Source organism: Pholcus phalangioides, unplaced genomic scaffold, assembly GCF_987345545.1.
Source record: "Pholcus phalangioides strain wild (caught in Gottingen) unplaced genomic scaffold, Ppha-v1.0 ptg000003l_1, whole genome shotgun sequence".
NCBI classification, from domain to species: domain Eukaryota; kingdom Metazoa; phylum Arthropoda; class Arachnida; order Araneae; family Pholcidae; genus Pholcus; species Pholcus phalangioides.
In genome coordinates, this window is record NW_028301596.1 from 32,617,817 (window position 1) to 32,635,886 (window position 18,070).

Consider the following 18,070-nt stretch of genomic DNA (forward strand, 5'->3'; position numbering starts at 1 on the left):
AAAAACTGTGCTCCGTTGATTTAATGCGTGAAATGGGCTGGGTTTGTTGTTGTTGATTTTGTTATATCCTCTTGCATCAGGGATGGCGAAGCACAAGCAGTTGAATACTTCCAGTAAGCAGTTATGCTCATTGATATTTAAACATTACTTTCAATAATTGTGATTATTATACTTTTAAAATTATCACATGAAGTAGTTATAGTATTTTATTGAGAGTATTACTTGGTGATAATGATTTTTGTGAAAGTTTGTTACCCTAGCTGTCAAAACATAGACGTATTAATTGGTCTATAAGAGCAGGGATGACGAATACCAAAATTTCGGGAAAGGGCGCATGAAAATTGAGTTCATGAACATCCATGGTGTACTTCCAGATGTTAAGAACCCGAATCCTTAACGGCTGGAAGTACACCATGGGGGTTCGTGATTTCGAATAACGAAATTACAATAAAGAACGCGTAAAAAATCTATTTCATGAACTCACTCCCATTGTATACTTTCAATCGTTAAGGACGCAGGTTCTGGATCTGGGATACAGAAAAGTTAAATTAGAGTGGCATCACTCGTGAGTCCTATTAGCATTTCGTCATGCTAGAAAATATTGAGGTTTTAATTGTCTCTGAACTTATTTAAAAAAAATAAAACACCTAAATTCTGTGCCCCCTTGTCACGCATATCTGTTGGTCTTCATCTGTCTCCATAACGAAACTCAAGCACCAACTCAATATCCATCCGCTTTCCTCTCTTCGACTTATTTCTCGTTTAACTTTTCTTTACAAAATCCTCCATGAGTTTTTTAATATTGACACTTCCAATATTCTAATCAACCCCTCTCATTTCTCTGTTAGACTCAATCACTCCCAAAAATTACAGCCCATCTTTGCTTCTTCCCAAGAACTATTATCGACCGGAACAACCTACCATCAAATATTGTAGATTGTACTACGATTTCCGAATTCTCTTGAACCATCAATCGTCACTTTCGTCATATATAAATTCTGCATCCTCTTGTATAGGCCTCGGCCAATCAATATTGAGTAAATAAATAAAAAATATTTGCTTATTCTGTGGCTTGTTGGCCAAATGTAGCCCTCAGAATGTTTTGTTTCCCCCCTCCCCTCCATGACTTCAAACCTTAAATAGTTAATAATCAGTAGAAATATATATATATATCTCTGAATAATACTGTTGTGAAACCTCATATAGAGCATCTTGTAAAAAAAACAAATGTAACAGCTATAATATCTTTTGGCGATGTGTTGGAGATTTCTTTCTTTGGCGAGCAAAATGCTCGAAAGCATGACGAGAATTGGCCAAGAGTGAAACACAGTCATGCTTTTGGACAGTTTTCTTGTCACAGAAAAAAAATTCCAACACATAGACAAAAATGCATAACAATGTGGCTATTATTGAACTATAACAAAACAATATTCATAGGCAAAATAAGGGATCAAAATTAAAAATAAAACATTCTAGACTAGACAAAGGATTGAGATTGAGAATATAGCATCCTAAATGGACCAGATATGGGATTGAAAATAATCAAAACCAGGACTCTTTTAAATAATACAAGGGTCAGATCAAAAAAAGTCTCTGGGTTCAATAAAAACATGATTGCAGTATCAAAACTAACAGCTAGTATACAAAACATGAATTAAAATGTAAATATATGAAATATGTACAATCTGAGAGAATCCATATGTAATCATGAGAGCAAATTCTAAATGAAATATTCCAATGGAAGAAAAACTGAATGGGAAAACCGTATGTATAATGCAACGGATAACAGACAAAAAAAAGTACACTCTGAAATGTGTGTGTGCCCCAACTATTTTAAGAATATAATGGGTCCTCGTGGGCCAAGGTATTTTTTCTTGAAAATTTCAACTGGCTCTCAGTTTTGTGAGTCCCCCCCCCCCCCTCTTTTGAGGCTCCCGGGCTGTGCCCATGCGTTAAGCAGCACTGGCTAAAGCCTATTATTATTACTAGCGAACTGTAAAGGTTATGTCACTTTCAGATGATAACCAATTGCAAAAAAGGAAGTAGCAACCCAGAAGCTGGAGAAATAATAAGCTAGCTGAGAAAAAAACGCCAATGGTAGAAAATAGCAACCATCTCTGGCGAGGAAGAGAAGTGCCAAAGAAGGAAGGGTATTATAGTTGTTCCCATAGGCACGGCTGGAAAAATTGCAAAAAAAATCTAGTTGCTAGAAAAAATTTTTGGGCGGCGAAAAAAATTTTTACCCGAAGAAAAAAGTCCAGACTTTTTCAAAGCATAGTGGCCCTCTTTCATGTTGGCAGATATACTTCTACTGCCAAAGCAAAGTCTTCAGATGAAACATTATTGCAGCTTGATGTTGCAACTGAGAAATCTGAATTTTTATTTTCATTTCCCCCCCCCCTCCTTAATTTATGATCAAACCTTCCTTCTGGTTACCTAATGCCAGGAGAAAGATATTTTTCCATGTTTTGGAATACTGATCAAAAACTAAGCATATTGAAATCATGTGGGTTTTCAGAAATTATAGATGTCTCTGAACTGAAACACGTGGTGAAGTGAAAATAATTTTCAATTATACATTTCTCACAAAAAATAGACCAAGAGAAAGACAGATGTATTCCAAATGTCACGAGTGGGGAGGAAGCTGGGGAAAATTTCCATTAACTATAAACTATTGATAAAAAATATTTAAAATTATAAAAAATATTAAATATGAAAGTATGGTAAAGCCCCTTTTAACGGACACCCCTTCCCTAGACAGATGCGGTCACCCCTCTTTTACAGCCAAATAATAATTTCCCCTTATATAATAAAAATACAGTTGAGCTCGGTTATAACATACACCCTTGGTAAATTAAGACGTGTGTGTTATAAACAACGTCTTGGAATCGGACGAATTAGCAGTTACATATATGCATAATTGAGATTGTGGGAGACAAAATGCGTTTACACGAGCAAAAAATTGAATTGATAGCGTAGGCAGATACAGGTGACCGAAGGAACGATCACTTCCCATTTTTCCCTAAAAAATTATATTATTAGCATATGGGTGGAAAAATCCCTTTTTCACAATACAACTGCCCCCCCCCCCCATTTGAAGAGTATTTCTCTGCTTCTGGTTACATGATACTATCAATCATTCATCACTAATTGCGCAAATTGGGACCAAGAGAGAAATTTGTTCCATAAAATGCTTTTGAGACAGTATATTTACCAAAAATAAATCGAGAATGTCCTGGGAAAAATATGAAAAATTTTTTTGGTAGCCTATATAAACTTCTTGTCATGAAGAGGGTCCCGATCCAAGAAGTTTGGGAACTGCTCTAGGACTTGAAGCATCCCCCATAGAAAATATAGAAAATGCACATTTTATTCTTAAGAGTCTGGTTCTTAATATAAAGTATATAAAGCCCACAAGGGCGTTTCCAACTGTACGCAGGTTGGGATTGGATTGAATATCTGTGAATTATTAAGGGACTCTGAGACTTAGGAAAGTTGCTTTGGGAGGGGCGGGAGAGTTGTCATGTTCCTGAGGCTTTTAGGTTTCAGTACTAGTGAGGTTCTGTATTTAATGAACTTTCAATTAAAATTAAATTTTTGGGAGTTTATTTTTTATCGCACTATGATTATGTTGTCCTAGAGGAGTATCCCACCCCATGGCAAAGCTGGACATTCATCACTGCTGACAAGCTTTAAGCCAATGTTGGCATGTCTGTATCCAGAGTATCTTATAAGTCAGCGGTTTTCAACCAGGACTCTGTGTGCACTTTGCAGGGGCTCAGTAGCCGCTCAAAGAAAAGAAAATAAATCCGTAAATTTGATAAGTGAATAAAAAACGATACCTAAAGTGTTCTACCATATAAATTAATAACTGAAAAGAGCTCTTCGAGTCAAACAGGGCTCCATGAGTCAGAAAATAAGAACTGCTGTTATAAGTGTACTCGACTGTATGCATTTCAAACCTCTGATGAACTGTCAATCCCCCTTTTATGGACAAATTTTTTTGCCCCACCTGTGTCCGCAAAAGCGAGGTTTTACTCCATGTACTGGTCCTAGAAATGCACGTTATTGAAAAAAAAAATTTGAAGATGGAAAGTTACGATTTTAAAATTTGTGAAATGGGCTGGGGGCGGCCAGGAGAAGGGCATTTCCTTAACAAATGAAAATTTGTGTGAGCAAATTTTAAAAATGTATCAATGAAAAAAAAAATAAAAACAGTGGCAACACTTGTCTGAAACTTCTTTGTCAAATATATATTCAATGTGTGAATTGCTGGGGACACAATTTAGGCTGATTTTGTGAGAATTGCCCATTTGCTACTGCGATTTGAAATCTTGTTTTAGTTTTATTGAACTATCTAAAAAAATAAGTGTGTGATGATTCATTTTTATTAGCTTCCATTTAATTCATATACCAATTGTTTCAGTGAAAATTTCTTTTCGATAGCTGATTTTCAGGCATGGTTACAGAGCTTACAAGAACATTACCTTAATCTGACCGATGACGAAAAGAATGAGACAATTGACCAGCTCATATCGATGAGCGGACCGGCTCAGCTGCGACATCTATGGAGACAGGTCGACCTTCTCTTGTACAGGGACTTTCTGAGGCTCCTCCCTCCTGAACTGAGAGAGTATCTTCTGTCGTTTCTCGACGGCAAGACCCTTATAACATGCTGTCGAGTTAGTCGCTTTTGGAATGAAGCGATCAGCTCGTCTCCAAGAGTGTGGCAAAATGCTTGTCGCAGGTCTGGTTTCATTGTTGATGCCAATGACATGCTTGATAACAGCGACGGCAGCTATTGGAAGAATTTCTTCATTACATTAATGAGGAGGTGTCATCAGATGAAAAATTATGAGTCATTCACTTCAAAAACGTATGACAGGGACCTTCGCAGAGTAACTGCTGTGTACTACTATGACGGTAAAGTAGCTGCAGGTAATGAAACATTGTATTGCATGTTTTTAGTGTTAGATTGAAAGTTGCATTGATTAATGAAATTGATGCAACATGCTGACATGCTGTCATCTATTTGTTCATGGAAGGATCTCTGTACTGAAATGTTACATACAGTCAGACCTTGGTATAACCTCTCTATCGCCAGTTTTTATGCTTCCAGTCTACACTGGTTCCCAAAAGTTAAGCATGCAGCGGCTCATGTGACATAATGACTCCATTTTAATTTAGCCTCTCTGGTATGGATAGTTAGTGAGACACAAACATGCAGTTCCTTCATGTGGAACTTTCGGCGCACACAGTGCTGGCAGATATTGTCTTACCAAGTGATGCTACAACCATGAATACAATAGTTGTGGAGTCTTCTTTGCTACTGCAGCAATATACTGAATTTGGAAACAATTTCAAACAAGTCAAACAGTTGTCCAGTGACCTGTGCCCAGTCAACCATGGGTTACACCTTTTCTAATTTTCCGTATATTGTTATAGTAACCAAGCGGAATAGATGATCAACATTCAATCTCTCCACAATGGTTATATCCCTTGATTGCAGCCAGGGCCATAACTAGGATTTATCCACCTGGGGCAAACATGATTTTGCCGCAGCCCCCCCCCCACAACTTAAAAATTCAATAATTTTATAAGTGTTCTTTGTTCTCACCTAAAACAGCTGCCCAGAGCAATTGCCCTCCCCCGCTCCTCTAGTTCCACTCCTGGTTGCAGCATCACTTGGTGAGAAAATATCTGCCAGTACTGTGTGCCAAAGGCTCCACGTGAAGGGATGCTGTATGCCACATGTTCGTGTTCCACTAATCATCCATACCACAGAAGGACACGATTAATGGTTATGTTATATAAGCTATTGTATGCTTAACTTTTGGGAGCCAGTGTATTTAGCAAACTAGGCATACTTGTTATTGTCAGCTCTTCTTTATTATATCTTAGGAGAGGATGGTGCATTATATAATACATATAATACTAGGGGGGGGGGCTCTGCCTCCCTCTCGCCTTTGGTGGCTAACCCCCCCCCCCCACTTCTCTTCACAACATATCTTGTTTATTTCGTCCCACTTCATCAGCGTGTTATGGAAAGAGACGTGTGAAAGCACCAGCTTACTGAAGAAGCGAATTTTAATAAAAATAATGATAAAGCAACAAAAAACAAATGAGATTCATCAAGCACCCCCAGAAACTGGAGCCCCAGATTCAATTCGCTGAATTTTAGTGGGGCCCACGCTGGATATATCTTGGGCTACCGATGTGTTGCAAATTTTACAATGTTAAACAACAAAAATCAATGAGATACATCCAAGGGCCCCGAGTTAGAACCTATCAACATTCTCATGGAGCACTGACCTGGAAGCTTATCGGACACACCCCTGTAAGGAGCCACGAAAATTTTTCATTTTTTTTCAATTTTGCAACGAATAAAATCCAGGGCCCCACATCCAGTAGCGGGAACACGATACGCAGATTTTTAGTGGGGAATCCAGACTGGATTTATCTCGGTCTTCCGCTGTTGCAAATTGTATAATGTTAAAAAACAAAAAGAATCAGATTCATCCAGAGCCCCAAAATGAAACCTGTAAACATGGGGCCCCCAACTTGGAAGCTTGTCGGTCATCCCCCACTGCGAGTGCCATGAAAAATTTTCATTTGTATTCGTTTTACCAATGAATAAAAGCTAGGGCCCCCAATCAGTTGCCCGTTGTATTCGCATTTTTTTAGTGGGGCCCCAGACTGTCTTTATCTCGGGCATCCGCTGTTGCAAATTCTGCAACATAAAATAATTAGATTCATCCAGGGCTCCCAAAATGAAACCTGTAAACATGGGGGCTCCCGACTTGGAAGCTTGACGGTCATCCCCCGCTGCGATTGCCGTGAAACATTTTCATTTGTATTCGTTTTACCAACGAATAAAATCCAGGGCCCTCAACCTATTACCCGGGATACCAATTCGCATACTTTTAGTGGGGCCCCCAGACTGGCTTTATCTCGGGCATCCGCTGTTGCAAATTCTGCAACATAAAATAATTAGATTCATCCAGGGCTCCCAAAATGAAACCTGTAAACATGGGGGCTCCCGACTTGGAAGCTTGACGGTCATCCCCCGCTGCGATTGCCGTGAAACATTTTCATTTGTATTCGTTTTACCAACGAATAAAATCCAGGGCCCTCAACCTATTACCCGGGATACCAATTCGCATACTTTTAGTGGGGCCCCCAGACTGGCTTTATCTCGGGCATCCGCTGTTGCAAATTCTACAACAGAAAAGAATGAGATTCATCCAGGGCCCCCAAAATGAAACCTGTAAACATGGGGCCCCCGACTCGGAAGCTTGTCGGTCATCCCCCGCTGCGATTTCCATGAAACTTTTTCATTTGTATTCGTTTTACCAACGAATAAAATCCAGGGGCCCCAACCAATTACCCGGGACACCAATTCACATACTTTTAGTGGGGCCCCAGACTGGCTTGATCTTGGGCATCCACTCTGTTGCAAATTCTACAGCAGAAAAGAATGAGATTCATCCAGGTCCCCCAAAATGAAACCTGTAAACATGGGGGCCCCCGACTTGGCAACTTGGAAGCTTGTCAGTCATATCCCGCTGCGAGGGCCATGAAACATTTTCATTTGTATTCGTTTTACCAACGAATAAAATCCAGGACCACCCACGCAACTACCCGTGACCACATTCACAAATTTTTTGGAGCCCCCAGACTGGATATATCTTGTGCTTCCGCTATCCCAAATTTTTCAACGTTAAAGCAGCAAGAAAACAATGAGATCCATCAAGGGCCCGTGGAAATAAAAACTTTTAACTTTCCCATGAAGGTATACGTACAATCCCCCCCCCCCCGTGTACCCCGACCCTGTGTGTTGGGAGCACTGTTGTTATATGTATATTATACATATACATACCTCTCGGCATGACCCTCCCCCCTCCCCCACAAGGGCATGACTGACAGGACCAGAATGATTCTTATCACTTTTTTATTTTTCACACTATAAATTAACCACAGAGGGGCCCTGAAAAGCTGGTTTGGGGGCTCGCCATCTAAATTCCAGCCTAAGGGCCCTGCTGTAGGATATGGGAGCCTCTTGGTACGTGCACATAACATGATCCCAATGGGTCAAATGGGTCCCAATATGTGCTAGAGTTAAATGAATACTTGACCCAAAATCGTAACCGACTTCTGTAACACAAAAACGTAACAGATTTCCGTCACTCAAAAACTTCACCCACTTCCGTCACTCGGTTGCTTAGCAACAGGCCCTTTTCGAGTTTGTGATTTTATATTATAGAGTAGATAACCTGTTTGGTTTGACTACATGTATTGAACTCAATCACTGTGTTGACCGATTAACCACTCTATCCTACAAGTGCATAACTTGTAAGGTTCTTGGATATTGGGCCAGAATTTCAGGGTATAGGGAGAGGGTTTGAAGTTTATTGCAATTTTACACAAGTCGGTATAAAACAAGCTAGACAGAATGGTATTTGATGCTTTAGTGCATAGTTTCCCAAACTTGTTGTTTCATCACCCCTTTCTCGAGAATTTTTTTTTCTCTCATCGCCCAAATTCCAGCTAACCCATAGGATCATATGTTCACCATAGCTTCTATCTCCCCCCCCCCCTTACCATTCCATCACTCACTTTGGGAAACACTGCTGTAGTGAGATACAGAAGGGTTTGCTATATTTTTACATTTCGAGTTATGAAATTGCCATATTCTAATCATAGATCTCCCTGGCTCCATAGATCTCCCTTATTTTTCATGGGCAGTAAATATACTTATTGCTTACTCTAATTGGATAATTACATTTTGTAGAATATGGTGTGTTGAATCAGCCAAAAAATGCACTAAAACCCACAATCAGTGGTCTGAATTTAATATCCCTCCCCCCTTCATGCCTGAATAACAAAGGGACTACTAGACTAAAAGATGTTTGGTTAGTTGGTAAATATATACGCACAGTGATCTCACTTATGCATCTGTGCAAAGGAACAAGGGGGAAAAAGATGCATAAGTGAGAGAGGCATATGCTACTACTCTGAAAAAGTTCTGAAACATTTTATTACTGAAGAATGAGTACACTTAAAACCTGTTTATTTGGTGTTTCCATGGAAGTAACTACCCTGTGCAATTATGAATTTTTGCCATCATTCATACACAGATGTAAATGCGGATTGCAAGTGTCCTCTTGCTGCATCTTCCAGTACCTTTGTCACTGCTCGCTGCACCTCTTTGAAACGAGAGAGAATCGCTGCCCCTTAAGCAAATTCTTTTTCCGAGGAAAAAGTCACATAGGGTGAAATCTAAGGCTGATTATGAAAGCATCAGAATTTGATGTTTTGCCAGGTAATTTGAAACTAGGAGGTACCTGTGTGCCAGTACATTATTATGAGAGTATCTATGGCTTGGTCTTCCAAAGATTTGGTCTCTTCAATTACGAATCATTTTAGGACTCGCAGGCCTCTCCTGGTGTCAGATTACCTCTCAAAACATTATATTCTGATATCTCTACAACCAGTTTATTTCCCTGATCTTGCGACTCAATGTGACTTTTTCTCAGATAGAGAATTTGCTTAAGAGGTAACGATTGTCGGGTTCCGCAGAAATGCAGCAAGTAGCAACAAAGGCACTAGTGGATGTGGCAAAAAAAATCTTGCAATCCGCTTTTACATCTTTGTATAAAAAAAATGACAAAAATACATAATTGCACGGGACAGTTACCTTGAAGGAAACACCGAACAAACAGTATTTGTATTAATTCGTTCGTATCTGTATTCATTCTTCCGTAATAAAATAAGGACCTTTTTAACATTCTAGTAAGTTAATAGAATTATTTTGACCGGGAGTGCCAAAAATCGTCTTAAAACTGAGAGAAACATATATAAGTGAGAGATCACAGTATTGGGTAAATTTGTGGCCCACAACATTATAGGAGCCTGCAGGGCAAATATTGTCTCGTTATTCATTTAAAAATCAGGATGTTAATTGCAATTTAATCTTATCATGGATCCTTTGTTTCCCAATATCTGCAGAAGTAATTAGGGAAGGGCAGCTCATTAAGTGTTTTAGCTGTCGAATTAAGTTGGGTGTTATTCAAGTCTGCATATATAGACTCAGAAGAGTTGGCAAATGTTGAAAAAGTAATGCAACCAGAGGTTTTCGCCTCTAGGAGATTGAATGCAGTGTTTTAAAACTACTTACTCATCAAGCAATACAGTGTGCATCAAATTCATATGACATGTTTTCTGTCTTTATTTCAGCTTCTGACAGCAAGACCATTAAAATATGGGATTGTGCCAAGGACTATTGTGTCCTCACACTGAGGACTGATGTTAGCATTTCATGCATCAAATTTGACGAGCATTATCTACTCGCTGCTTCTTATCTGGGACATATGGTGCTCTGGGATATGTGCACTGGAGAAAGACTCGCAGAATTCATGCGACACACAGGATCTATTTTCTCGTTTGATTTCTCTCTGGATCTGAATGTTGTGGTTAGTGGAGCGGCAGATAATAGGATCAAGATCTGGTCGCTGACTAGCGGACAGCTTTACAAAACCATCAAGGACCATAACCTATGGGTCCTGAAAGTCATCCTCACACCATATCCGGCTGCAGAGGGCAGCAGCAATCAGGAGCAGCATCTTCTGATCAGCATGGACAAATCCTGCATATGCATTAGGTTGATGAGTTTTGTTTCTGTAAAAACCAGACCTGAGGGTCTGTATCTCACTACTCTGTACAGTGTTCCATTATGCAGCACTCTCGACCTCGCTGTTTCCACGCCCGGCTTGTATTTTGATGGGAGGTACCTTCACTTCATCAAGAACTTGGATGGCGTGTCTACATCCGCAATTCTGTGTCAGTGGGATGTCAAAAACCGAAGAATGGTGAAGGAGATCAACTTGAGGCAGAAGGTTAAGGCATTGCTCGCAGTTGGCAAGAAATATGTTGCAATTTTAACTCCATGGCAGAGCAAGACCACTCCAAATTTCTCTGTTTTGGATCGAGACAGCTTGGAAAAAGTTACTTACTGGCACTTGCCACCTTCCAGGTAATTGGAAAGAAAATTTATATCCTAATTTATCAAATTTGAATGATTTTTTTTTTTTCAAATTCTCATATATTAGTTATCATATAAAAGTTATATTTTTTTTCTGAGATTTTGATTGATTTATGGAGAATTTTTCATTTGAAGGGGCATTATGTCAGTGGGTAAATTTACCTTGACTTATGTCTTTTTCTACTTACATCATTAACACTCATGCAGTCTATTACACACTCTTTTGTCTCTCACTGATATGGTCACTCATATGTCCAGTCACTCATGCATTCATGGCAGTTGAAATGTCAGAGGCAAAATTTCCGGATCCTTAATTATTGATGTGAGTCTATCACTGTACACTCCTTATACAGTCAGCCTCCCTTATAAATTATAAGGTGTTTATATGTGAAATATATTTAAAAATTGTTTGAAAAATTTATAATATCTGTACTTATTATAAGTTATAATAAGTACAGATATTATAAATTTTCACATATAACACAATTTTTCCATCTCCTGTTAATTTTGTACCGCTTATCAAGCCAAGCCAGTACGAGTATAGCATAGTTTGCGTACAACAGTTTTGCAGATAACAAATATTTTTGCTGCTTTTTCGGACTTAGTTGTAAGTGGGTCCAACTGTACTTCACTTTTAAACATTGTTTCACAAAATTACTGATAGTCCAAAGCTCAGTAAATGTCTTTAGAATTTTTAGTGTTGGGAACCCACATAATTTTTTTTTTTGAGTTAATTGTAGCTACATAATTGCTGCAATACCATGTTGCACATAGGTTCTCAAATTTTTAAAACATGTGCCTCAGAGATTGACAAATCCCAGGCGCTAGGTCGTCACGGGAACTAAAAAATTGGTATTGGCTCCTAAAATTTTCTATGTATAATTACTAGCTCAAGCAAGAGAAATGGCTTGGCTCCTAAAATATTTGGTTGGCATTTAAATTTTTCTGAATTTGCCAAAACCTGCATTGGCTCCCTTGCCTTGTGAATATACCATTACTAAATGACATATGCACATCATAAACATTAGTCTGAGGAATTTCTAATGAATTGATGCAGGCCAAAATATGTTGTGTACGTGTTTTGTGAAGATAATTGTTGAGTGTTAATATATATTCAAGAAATTCTGCCATCTGTCATCCTGATTCAGGAGCAACAATGTCAATATACACCGCTATCATACTTCGTGAAAATAGCAGTTGAAAAAATCAGATGAACTCTGGTTCCTTGTAATGAGCACAGTGGCATCTTAGGAGCATCATTACCCCTCAGGCAAAGTGATTTTTTCTAAGGACCTCCCCCTTACCAGACTACAAATGTCTGACTACCAATTTACATATTTAATGTTGAAAATTTTTACCAGGTTTTATTATCACAAGGCCTTTTCTGTACCTAAGGCTCCCAGGCCTTAAGAGCCCATGCATTAAGATGGCACAGAATGAGTAGGCATACATTAATATTCTCAGCTGGGTGTGATATCCTTGACAAAGTTTGGCGATGGTCCTGGGATTCGTGACACTCAGACTTAAAAATGCTGCTATTATCCTAATACAAATGGCCTTTTATTTATCATTGACAACAATTGAGTGTCTAATATAATTTTTTTTTCACTCTTATTACCAGGCCATCAACGCCAGGAGTTATAAACCACTTTTCGTTTGGAGAAAGTTCGTGGCTTGACGGTCTGGATGGCAAAAATGACAAAGGTGTGCTCCTAGCATTCGGCACAGAAGACAACAGCATATATATATTGAAGTGGACTGCAAAACAGTTGCAAGATTTCGCCTGAGGACCACGACATCTTGTACAGTTTTTAGATAGTAATCTCTTAAATTAGCATATGCATTGATTAAGCAGACACATTAATTGGAGGCATACGTATATCATCGCATGGCTTGTCGATATTTGCAAATGATGTGTTATTTCATTTGGGGTTATGATTATTGATCTCTGATCATATACATTATTGTTTTTCTGTATGTTGCGTGCCATTGTTTTCTTTTTCTTGACAAGCAGTTCTCGTGAATTTATTTTTGTTAATTTTTTTTAGAGAAAATTTGCATTTTGCAAATTTTGTTCTGAATGGGATATTAGTGCTGAGCACTTTTTTGTGTTGGATTTTAACATGATTTTTTAGCCTATTTTTCTGTTAATAATGCTGAATTCTATGTGAGAAGTTTTGTTTTGTTGAAATGGGAAGATATTGTTTTTTTTATAATTCTCTGTTGAAATTTGTTTTTTGGTATATGTTGCATCCATGTCTAAAGTCTGATGCCTCAGCGAAGTGACTATTTCACTGGTCTGTCATGCTGTAAAGTGGATAGCCATTTTGCAAAAGCTCTAGACTTTAGAATTGGACCCACAACAAATAATTTCATTTCTCCTGTCCTTTATTTAATTTTCATACTGACATCAAATTTGAAACTTAACGACTAACTTGATGTACATAATTTAAGTTCCCTTGTTTCAAGCTGACTATAGCCATCGGAAAGCTTTTGAATTTAGGCAACGTCTTAACGAAAAAAAAGAATTCTTCTTCGAACACCGACTGAAAGTCTTTGCAGAACTTTTGGTGCTGAATCATGGTATTCATGAGAAAGAACTTGTCCAACTAGAGGCTGCTCTAACCAAAAGCAGGGCCTGGTGCAGAAAAAATAGGGGAGGGGCTTCTTGTGCTCAATTGTATGTATTCTGTAGGAGAGTGGAATCTGCATCCAAAAATACATACATTATTATAAAATGCACAGGGATGCTGAAAATATCCATACAAAAACATAAAATATCCAATGAAAAAAATTGTCTGAGAACTAATGAAAATCCAGAATCAATGAATGAAAAATAAGAAAAATGATTGACAGAGCAGCACCCATAAAAGAATAAATTCAGAATAAATAAAATTTCAGAATGGATGAAAATTCAGAATTTATGAAAGAAATTACTCATCATTAGTGCAGCCTCCCCCCCCCCCCAAAACAGGGGGGGGGGGGCTTGGTGCGATCTGTGGTCAGATGTTTGCAAATATTAGCATTCACACTGAAATTTGTATGGGAAAATGCTCTTTAGTAGAAAATGTCGAATCAAGTTTTTTTTTTCAATTTCATTCCGATCCATTCATTATGATATTCTCAATGTTTCATAGCATTCTGATAAATGGTTATGACTGTAGATAGCGAGATCTGCTTGGAGAACTTTAATTATGTGCACCATGTATTATAGAACCTTGATTATCCAGAAATGTATCTGTTAACAGGATGCCATTGTGCTCGCATTAATTTTTTCATTAGTGATCATGAAATTATTCCTGAAGTCAGAACTTAGAGTTGAAGAGATTTTGAAATTGCAAATCAATAACAGTTGAGTTATTTTTCAGTGTTTTTTTTTAAACAAAAGACATTGCTTGATTGGAGCAACAAGAATATTGTGACTCATCAGAACTAATGTCGCCAAAAAGTTAGTACAAAAACAAAGTCCATGGCAGGCAAAATGTGGTGGATGAAAAAGATGCCTGTATAAAATATGGATGTCAAATATATATCTGCAATACAGCAACCCAAAATAAGAGCAATTACCATGAAATATTAATAACTATGAGAAAATATGCCCATAAAAACCATTTTTGTCAATGTGTTTAATGTGATGAAGCTGCAAAGCACAGTCTGATTGTTTATACCAGTGGTTCTCAATCTGGGCCCATATGGGGCCTCCCTTGCAATCCTGGATATTCTAGGGTGTTGGTGATCATTTGTGAAAATCAGATGAAAGAGGAGCCATGACAAGTGTTGAAGGAGCCGCAGGTAGTTGTCTCCCCCAGGTAGTGCTTTCAAGTGGAATATGGTGAATAGAAAAATATAATATATTAATTCATGGGCCTGGGTTCTCAAATTCATATGCAGGGAGAGCTACATGATGAGATCTAGTAGTATGATTTTCATAGGTAAATGTGTAAGTTATTTTCAGCTGAGTGTATGGGGCTCCAGAGTATAATTTTACTCGTTGACCCACAATGCTGAGATGACCATACATACCTTTTGGACCCACAGGCTAGAATTCAGTGATATTTCTTCTTGATGGGAGGAGGATGTGTAAGAGGGTCATTGTAGGTTCATTATGTCATCCCATATTTTACAAAGACCTATTTTTCACATTTAATTCGGCTCTTGGGTGGGGTGATCACCTACCATCTGGATCCGTACCTGGTCCATTGTTCCAGAGATTGATCTTATCTATAAAGAGTTTATTTATCATTAAATTTAGATTTGATACAATTCAATAAGTAGGAAGGGTGATTAGTCTAGGAAGAGGGTAGAGGCGATATTCAAATTTGAAAAATGGAGGAAATTTGGGAAGAACAGTGTTAAATGCAGGGAAAATGGTTTTTCCACATTTAGAGCTGTTTTTTCCAACTTTCCCCCATTTTTTGAATTTGAATATCGCAGTGAATATTGTACTTAGAAACATGGAATTTTTTTGTTGGCATCAGGAGAGACAGAGCAACTTTCTAATTGGGTTTTTGAACTCACTGGGACTATAAAAAGTTATTTTTTTATTTTAATAACTATACAACCCCCTTACAACATGAATGATGTATCTAAGTACTGCATGTTATTTGGAAACTTTTTCTAATTGGAAGTATACCTCTAAGTTCACCAGTAAAATGCCGTACCTCCGTTTGCTATTCATCTTGTATAAGATTATATTGATATTTGACTTGTAATTTTTGTTCACCTCCTTCTAGTAACTTAATGATTTCTATTCAACTTTTTGACAATGAAAAAATTTTAAATTTTTTGAAAATTTGTTATTGTGACATTTTCCCAAAATTAATAAATAAAATACAGAATATACAACACACAGGAAAGGAAAAATTCTCCTGTGATGACCCTCCCAAAAACACATGGAGTACATTTGTATTAGAAGTTGAGCAAGTGTTGAATTTTCTATTTACCGATATTCTTAGTGGTCAGTTTCTAATGTTAATTTTTCATGTTCATTCCTTCATTCTAGATGAAGTGTTGTGTTGTACAGTACATTGACAATAAACTTAATGGGAAGGGGTGATAAATATTTTGTTGAATTTTTGAATTGACAGCCATATCTCGTGAAATTGTAGCATTAGCTCCATATTATGACTGGACTGATCAAAGAAAAAGTCAAACAGTTTCGTGGTCCTTCCTGTATTCACCTTTCATTTTCTCCCATTTTTGCATTTGTTTTTCAAGGTTCCCTTTCGCAGGGTCACAACTAGATTTTTGGTCAGTCAGGGTAACCACATATTTTGACGTTCCCCCCCCCCCTTGTAATGTTGAAGGAGAGGTTAAAGGGTGAAATTAGTACCCTCTCTGGTCCATCGCCCTGGTCATCAGATCTGCTTGCTTCCCCCCTAGTTGCGACTTTGCCCTTTTGAATCCGTCATTGAATCCAAGCTACAGTAAAAACCTTGCCCAATAAAAGCAGCAGAATTGCTGTACAAATAGCAATGTACCAAACAAAATGCATTAATTTTCTCATTCAATCCAGACTCTCACTAAAAGCAGGCTCATTATAAGCGGTCCTGTATTTGATTATAATTAGAACTGTGTGTTCGATGAGAAACTCTGATTTGGAATAGCTTTTGAAAAACTTGTGAGACAACAACTTTTTCAGCTGTGGCTAAAGGCTTTTAACTTTTTTAAGGAAACATGCAGGAAATCATGTTTTTCCAGAATTTTGCTATTTGTGGATAATTGAGGTTCTATTGACTTTAAAATTTTCTTTAAAAAAAATAATGTATAATATTACAGTAATGTGAATTTTTTCTGCAACAAGTTATTTTTCCTCCATGCTAGATATTTTGTTCTTATTTTGTGACCAGTTTTTGCATATTTTTGTTGGGAGCTTTGCAAATAGATTTCTAATGAGTGAAATTTCCTGAAATGCATGAACAAAACAAATCAGATATCAGATATATAATTGATCTTTTTACATGGATATATGGATTTATTATAGACTTTCCCTGTGTTATGTTGATCTTTGCATTCTGTTGTTTGTGATTGGTGTTGATATTTATTTTATTACATTATCTAGATTATTCAATATTTGTTTTTTGTATGTGATTATTTGAAAATATATATGTGCCTGTGTGTCATTAATGTTATGTCATTTGCTATATACAGATGTACTATACAAGTTTACATGTCATTTTTGTAGTTTAATGCATGTAAAATATCCTAGTCTATAATATGTACTGTCATGAAAGTAATAGTTGTATTCATGACGGTCTTTCCCAGCGCACATCATTCATCGCTTCAGCTGTTCATTGGCAGTACCGCTTACTGCGCTGTCAATCTCAAATGTATCGGATAACTAAAAAAGAATTGCAGCGCAGCTGTGTTGTTTGTTGATAAGATTCATCTCTAAGATATTTTAGATGGAAAAAAAAAACTTATAGATTGATCGTTTTGTATATGTTCCTTGCTACAAAAATATTTTTACATGTAATTTTTGATGTAAGTTATTTTGTTTTGCACAACAAAAATAGTATGCAATTTTTAAGAATTTCATATCTTGTTTGGATGAAAATGTAAATACGGGTTTTGGAAATAGATTCTTTCTCCTTGCCTGTTTAGGATTTATTGTCTAGAAATTATTGATAAATTAAGGAAGAATTTGAATGATAAGATCGTTGTTTAAGTTTTGCTAGTTCTTTGTGGGTTGATTGTACGAAAATGGAAAGGATAGAAATAACATTCCAAGGCACACGTACAGGGATGCCAAGACCCGAGACTGAAAAGGGGGGGTAATTGTTCTCTGCCTTTTCTAAAAAGAAGCAGGTGGATATTTGCTGTTGTGATTTCAGTTATTTGTCTTCTATCCAATTTAGTGTTAATTATTAATTTTGTCATTAAATAACAAAATTTCATGATACACCTATCCTTCAGAAATGCTTCAATATCTCTCTGAGATGTCACAAGAACAGGGTGTGTCCAGCAATGTTCAATGTCTCCTATCTAATGAGTCGGTGCCTTCAGCTTTTTTTGGTCTTGTGTCATGTC

At 37.4% G+C, this 18,070-nt stretch overlaps 1 protein-coding gene across 1 annotated transcript; it reads left to right on the forward strand.

The window, feature by feature from the left end:
• Positions 1-18: 18 nt before the first annotated feature.
• LOC149088422 (F-box/WD repeat-containing protein 2-like) lies at positions 19-13,873 on the forward strand. Its single transcript, XM_089247507.1, has 4 exons — positions 19-113; positions 4,447-4,938; positions 10,237-11,032; positions 12,663-13,873. The coding sequence occupies exons 1-4, from the start codon at positions 83-85 to the stop codon at positions 12,826-12,828; spliced, it is 1,485 nt and encodes a 494-aa protein (XP_089103633.1). The 5' UTR covers positions 19-82; the 3' UTR covers positions 12,829-13,873.
• The last annotated feature ends 4,197 nt before the right edge of the window (positions 13,874-18,070 follow it).

Coding starts and splice junctions, on each gene's coding strand:
- LOC149088422 (XM_089247507.1), top strand. CDS start 83: ATGGCGAAGCACAAGCAGTTGAATACTTCCA. Junction 114..4,446: donor CAAGCAGTTGAATACTTCCA/GTAAGCAGTTAT, acceptor TCTTTTCGATAG/CTGATTTTCAGGCATGGTTA. Junction 11,033..12,662: donor TGGCACTTGCCACCTTCCAG/GTAATTGGAAAG, acceptor TCTTATTACCAG/GCCATCAACGCCAGGAGTTA.